Consider the following 7,180-nt stretch of genomic DNA (forward strand, 5'->3'; position numbering starts at 1 on the left):
AAGGGTAGGTGATACAACACTGAATGGATTTACAGTTTGTTTTTCAGCAGGTTAACACCTTGTGGTGATCACAACAGAGAAATTAGTTGTTAGCATTAGCAGTTACTCTTAATAATAAAAGTTTTAAGTGATTTAGTGATTTGTATGTGCATGTGCAATTCACAGACACTTCCACCAACTCAAAACCATCACGACATATGACGGCTTTGTTGGCCAGTTACCTGTCACCCTGTACTCTCGGAGTCAGTCATTCAAAAAAACCTCTGAAATTTGTGCCATGCCAATAAATGAAAATCCCAATTTTACAGAGCATTTTATGGTTTGTAGTTACTGTAGTGGTTGAGATAGTAGAACATTGGTGCAGTGGAACCTCAGTCCAGAGTAGTTTGGAGTAATAATTTACCACTGAATTGAAGCATACTATGGTAGTAGCACAGTAGTATGCTCATACTGTAGTAGGCTATAAAAATGCATTAGGGTTGATAACGTTTGGAAAACATGTGAACATCTTTTGGAATCTGATGAATTGTTCAGTTCTAAGCTGCAGCCTTGAGACATTTTTAATGATGTGTAAATGTAAATTTGTACAGCCTTTAACTAACAATATTTTCCATAAGATCTTGACGTACATGAGCTCAATATCAAGTCTCGGTGAAATAGCTGTATCTACTACTGCATGAATGGGCTCGGCTCAGCAAACAGGTGTCTTGCTCACCTCTTCAAAGATTAGCAGCTACCACATTTAATCCAACGATGGACATTTATATTCATATGTCTTCCACGGCATGTCTTTTATCCTGTCTTAACTATGTATTAACAGACCTCTCTGCATTGAATTGTACATGCTATTAACCTCTGTCTCAAGGGAGTTTTTCCTTCCCACTGTCACCAAAGTGCTTGCTCATAGGGGGTCATATGATTTTGAATTTGGATTGCTAACTTAAAACGCAAAGATGAGAAAATAATTTGTTGTTTCCAGTTATAAAGTTAAAAGTTTGAGATTGTAACCCCAATGTTTGGCTTGGTTATTATTATTTTAAAAATATTTTTTTGTTTTTTGTGTGTCAGAAATGAGCTTCCATAAAACAAACTTGGGGTTTTGCTTATTTACATCTTTTTCGAATAGCTGCAGGATACGTTGAGCGAACATGTAGCGGCTGCATATTAACATGTTCAGGTTTTTGTTTATTATGTACAGAAACAGTCCTCTCTGAGAGAGTTTTTTTTCTCTGCTCACCTGCAAACATTGTCTATTTTGTTATGTATGGTAATTATTTTTGTAAAATGTAACTCATGGGAAATTGAACAAATGATGTGGAAAAACTATGGATAAATAAATGTTTTGAATCTCATATTTAGTTGATGAAGCATGGTTTGTACACTTTAAGTTGACTTTTAAGCAGATACACAGCCTGCCAGTGTTACCTATTATAAATAGATCATGGGTAGGTTCATGTGTATCAATGAACAAGTTCCACATGCATGGTGTTAAATTATTTAATTATTAATAATTTAATCAAGTGACGGGAAATGTAAAAAAGAATGAAAGAAAAAGTGATTAGGCAAGCAACTTGTCAAGAGCAGTGATTTAAATGTAAGTATAATTACCCAGCAGTGATTTTTATGGGATGTGAATAGTTGTAATGTGCCATGGGGTTTCACCATATGTGGCAGAGAATATGGGAGCGTCGTGCTGCTCGCTGCCTTGTGTACCACACACAAACAAAACTGGATTCATGAGAAATAGGCCGCCATAATCAATCATCTTCAAACTTTTATTTACAAGGAAACAGCGTGTGTGACAAGCAAGATCAGCCAGCTGTTGGAGGAGAACACACACACACACAAACGCAGACGTGCACTCACACGTGCATTAGAAAAGGCACATTCACACTGGCCAATTTTATACCATTCACATACCCAAACCTTAAAAGCACACTCGCAACAGGCAAACAAACCATCAGCAGCACTCATTGCCAATGAAGTGTGGTATTTCCTGCCCTGCTGACACATATTCACGACGCACACACACTCTCCCCACACCGACTTCCCTTAACAAATGTTCAGAGCAGGCCCCTAGATGTATACAGTAGTGCTAACAGTAAGGGCTTGTTGATTTAACACTTGAGGGAAAAAAGCAGAGACATGAATGTTATTCTTAGCTTTCCTCAACGATAATAGATACATATATAGAGTGGGAGGGAAAAGTGATCTGCTAAGGTGTATTTTAAATTTGATATGACTCAAGGGGATGTGATACAAGAGGCAAAATGTAGATTAACTCAAGTAAATATACAGAGGTGGACAAGTTTCCAATCTCAGAAAGGGATTGTTACCCTTTGTTATGTTTACATTGGCTTTACTTCCTTGTAACGCTGCGTAAAAAGTACTGTCGACACCAATCCCAGCTTTAAAGCGTATGAGAATTCACATTTAACCATGTTTTACAGCTGTGGGAATCCAAACAGAAGCAATCCATCATTTTTCCGTCACGGATGTTTAATGGATTTAAATTCATGTTTTTAAGAGACGTTTTTACTATAAAGGCGACAAAACTATGTTTTGTTTTGTTTTTTTACCAGACCATTAGGTTTTACACTTTGATTCAGAAAAGATGAACTCATGATCATTTGAAGAATCTATGTGCCGGTTTTCTTGTTTTGTTTTCTTTTTCTTTCGTTTAAAGAATCTTTAACGTCAGGTCTCTTCTCCGCCTACCAAACTGCATTTTGCAGTTTAAAGGAGAGCAGTTATTCCTTTTCACAAAGGCAAACAGTTACGTTGTAAAAGACATGTTCAAGGTTTAAAACTGCACAAGCCAGTGCTTTTCACTGTACAACACGGGTACACCAAAGGACAACACATCTATTTTTATTTATCTATTTATTATTCAGGTGTCGTCAGGTTTAACCCATCTAGTGTTACATTTGTATGTATTTACTATACCTTTTGTTAGGCTATATGTTGCTCACATCACATTATCAGGTAATTCCAAACACTCTAACAAACCATCTTACCACTTTTTAGATCCAGGGCTTGTCTTCTTTCAGATGAAACTGGTTGTTAGTTTTGGTTTGTTGTTTTGAAAGCAGGAAAAACATTATATATGTATATGTAGCAGTATCTTCGTTCCATATATAATTCAAAATATAGCAAAAATAGAATTTTTCATGAGCTACATGTCTGTCACACACACCCAAAAAGACAAAGGTGCAGGAAGAATAAAAGTTTTATAAACAAAGTAGTAGCTTACAACAAGATGATTTACAGTAGCAGAATTCATATATGCATACATGCAAATGTGGAATACACATCCATGAATGTAAAGATATGTAGTTTAAATTCTGAGTTTAACACTTTTCCAGAGCATTGTTTTTGAACGTAGCAGTCCATAGAAAGAGCTGAAAGTTAGAGTTCTTTTTCTAACTTCGCTCGGTGTTTCACTATGGGAATCGCCTCGGCGTGACCAACTACGGAAGCTCCAATGACACCACGTCTGTCTATGACAGACCTGTCGAGCCGTGCTCAGGGCTCCGCCCCCTCGTACTAACACGGCCGACCAGCTCCTCCTAACTCATTCTCGCTTTCTTCCCGTGAGAAACTACTTTGAGCTCCCTCAGCGCATCCAGGCTAACTTGATTAGCTGCTTAACAGTTCTCAGGCGTCCCGTGTAGGAGTACGTCGCCGAACGCAGTTTTTCCGGTTCCAGTTTGGATCGTGCTGAGTAAGTCCTTCGAAAGAAGCGTACTTAGAGTTGCACTGTGGAACAGCAACCGCGTCAGGCGAGCTGTCCCAGCGGTTCCTGGTTTTAGTTAGCGAGGTAGCCGACGTTGTGTGACTCGGGCTAACGCGTTACGGCGAGCTGTTCGTTCAGTGTCCGGCTAGCATTAACTTGTTAGCAGGCCACGAACCACATTAGCGTCTCACTAGCATTAACTTGTTGGTCTACGTAGGGTTCGGTTAGCATTAAGTTGCTAACGATATTGGCTAGCGGAGTGCAGCTAACGTGTCATGACGAGCTGACTCCCGCCGCGACTAGATCGGATTTAACACCCGCTGCTAGTCCTAGCTACTTACGGGCTAACGTGTCGAGACGAGCCTGGTGTAGCCTAGTCTCACCCCTTTCCGCTAACCATGTCTACGGCTCCTACTCCCGCCAAAAGGTCGGAGCCGAAGGCTAAAGAGGCTGCATCCCGCCCGTGCCCCGCATCATGCGGTGCCACCATCTCGGGCAGGGACCCTCATCCAATGTGCATCGTCTGTATGGGTGCCAAGCATGCTCAGGCTTCACTGGCGGACCCTCAGGGATGCCCACACTGTGCTTTGATGCCAGAGAAAGTCCTGGAAAGGAGGCTGAGAGTAGCAGTAACGAACAGTCAGGACCCCTGCCTGTCGGCTGCTACTGCTACGAGCGATATCCGTCATCCGCGAGCCTCCACAAGCTGGGCGGACATGATGGAAGAAGAGTCCCCGCTCATGCCCCCATCGTTCGAGGACCTCCTCGATCAAAACGTGGGCAAGCCGGGTGGCGAGGACGCGGAGGGCGATGCCGACTCCGACCTCCTCAACCTGGAGGACATGGATGAGGAACAGGAGGATGACTCTACCTTTCCTCCCCAGCAGTCCAGGCCACCGAGTGGGGCTGAAGTTGCACCCCTGGTGGACAGCAATTTGTACGAGGTCTGTAAACGGGCTGCTGCCAAGCTAGGCATCCCATGGCCAGCCGCCCAGGATGCCGAAGGGGCAGAACGTGACTTGTATGACGGCAAGAGGCTCCCACCAGCCTTGCCGCCATCAAAGCAGCTTCTGCCAGCAGTCCCAGCCTGCATGAAAGAAATGAGTCGCTATTGGTCAAGCCCTTTTAAAAGCAAGCTTCCGACCAAGGGCTGCTCTAAGCTTGAGATCCAGGGGATGGGTGAACTGGGGCTGACTGAACCCCCAGCAGTGGAGCCTTCAGTGGCGTATCACCTTCACCCTAACCGCAGGGCAATCTCAGCTTCTTCTAGCATTTCTTTGCCCAACAAGATAGATCGCCTCACGGCATCTATTTATCAAAGGACATACAAATATGCTGCACAGTCAGTGTGCTCGCTTAATGCAGTCACACTGCTATCAGCATATCAGGCAGAAATTCTGGAAGACATGGGCCGTCAGCTTGACTCGGGTTCCCCGAACCCAGCCCTCTGGGATGAAATCTGCGTGGTTAATGATCTCATTCTTCGCTCCTCCAGGGGAGCAGTCCAAGGGTGTGGTCGCGTTATGGGCCTTGCAGTCTCGGGTGAGAGAGCCTTGTGGCTAAACCTGTCAGGCCTGGGTGATGCTCAGAAGGCTGAGGTCATGGATGCAGCCTATGACCCAACCAAGGGTCTCTTTGGCCCAGCCCTGGAGAGAATGAGAGAAACAAGCACCCGCAGAAAGCAGGAGGGTGAAGCATTCAATCTCTGCTTACCCAGAAAACCTAACTCTCAGCCCCAGCAGGTGCCAAGAGCTGGCTTTGCAGCAACAGCAGCAGCTGCGAGAGGGAGACAGAGTGGGGTCAGAATGCAGAGAGGAGCAGGAGGCCAGCAGGGTGCCCACCAGGCCAAGGTAGAGAACCGAAGACCTTGGGGCAAGCATTCCTTTGCAGCAGTTGCTGCAAAGAACAAGCCGTCACACCCCGGAGAGGGGAAAAAGAAGCGGTCAGCCTAGCACACCTGCAGCATTCTGTGTCACCCCTCTTTTCTTCCCCAAAGAGAAGGAAGGTGTTAGAAGGGGTAACCAAATCACTCCAAAGTTCAGGGTCTCCGGAAGTTTCCAGTTCACCAGGAGCACCCTCTCAGTCTCCTCCTCCAGTTCAGGGAGGACAGACTTGTGGACAAATGGCGCAGTGTCACCAAACACTTCTAAACACTGTCTGTGTCACCAAGCACTGCCCAGAGTCACCAGACACTTCACTGTGGTTTGGGGGTAACAAAAGAAATAAAACGTGCATCTCTGCAGCCAGGCAGTTTGCCAAGGGCAGAATGTCCCCCCAGTTTCAAAATAAAAACAAAAGAAAATCACTGCAATTTGTCTTTGTTCCCAGCGGGGGGAGCTCACGCTCTTCCCGAGGGGGAGAGCCCCAACTCCTTCCGGGAGACAGGGGTGACGTCACGCTACCGCTTCTTCAGAGGCCCGCTCGCAGCGCGGCTGGAGCGGTGGCGCGCATGCGCAGTTCATCCCTGGGTCTTGTCAACCATTTCCCATGGTTACAGACTACAGTTTGCGGCAAAACCACCGAGATTCGGCGGAGTGTTAGCTTCTGTGGCCAGTCGCGATTCAGCGAATGTGCTGGAGGAGGAAATATCCTCCCTGTTACACAAACAGGCGATCGGAGCGGTTCCGAGCGAAGAAGCTCAGCAGGGCTTTTACTCCCGCTATTTCCTCATCCCGAAAAAGGACGGAACGTCGCTCCGTCCTATTCTGGATCTGCGTGTGTTAAACAAGCATTTGAGAAAGTACACGTTCAGAATGCTCACACACAAGACGCTTTGTCGCTCAATTCACACAGGCGATTGGTTTGTTACAATCGACCTATCAGACGCATATTTTCACATCGCCATTTATCCTCCACACAGGAAATATCTCAGGTTCGCTTATCAGAGCGTAGCGTACGAGTTTCAAACTATCCCATTCGGGCTATCCTTAGCTCCGAGGGTGTTCAGCAAATGTGTGGAGGCAGCGCTGTCTCCGTTAAGGAACAGCGGCATCAGAATATTTTCTTACATAGACGATTATCTAATATGCTCACGATCGCGCGAGCAGGCGATCAAAGACTCCGAGGTGGTGGTGAATCACCTCACGGAGCTTGGGTTCACTATCAACCTGGAAAAGAGCCACTTGGAACCCGCACAGTTTACAGAGTATCTGGGGCTCAGAATAGACTCCATCTCTTATCGTATCGCACTTTCTGAGCGGAGGATCGCATCCTTCACTCACTGTCTTTCCCGTTTTCAGCTGGGGAAAGTCGTGCGGTTCCGACTCTGTCTCCGCCTCCTCGGCCTCATGGCCTCGGTGATATTGTTGGTACACTTGGGGCTGCTTATGATGAGAGATTTTCAGCGGTGGGTCGCTTCTCTGCAGCTGTGCCCTCGCCGACATCTCAGTCGTGGTGTAAAAATAACGCAGCCGTGTATTGCGGCTCTCCGGCCCTGGAGGAGCC

The 7,180-nt window shown here is 45.8% G+C and overlaps 1 protein-coding gene across 1 annotated transcript; it reads left to right on the top strand.

The window, feature by feature from the left end:
- The first annotated feature begins 4,048 nt into the window (after window positions 1-4,048).
- LOC146693381 (uncharacterized) lies at window positions 4,049-5,688 on the top strand. Its single transcript, XM_085478651.1, has one exon. It carries the CDS (start codon window positions 4,135-4,137, stop codon window positions 5,686-5,688), a length of 1,554 nt encoding a protein of 517 aa, XP_085334777.1. The 5' UTR covers window positions 4,049-4,134.
- The last annotated feature ends 1,492 nt before the right edge of the window (window positions 5,689-7,180 follow it).

The sequence above is a fragment of the Copadichromis virginalis genome, linkage group LG14, assembly GCF_057382275.1.
Source record: "Copadichromis virginalis isolate Kocher_CV1m ecotype Utaka linkage group LG14, C_Virginalis_male_GT1.1, whole genome shotgun sequence".
Lineage (NCBI taxonomy): Eukaryota > Metazoa > Chordata > Actinopteri > Cichliformes > Cichlidae > Copadichromis > Copadichromis virginalis.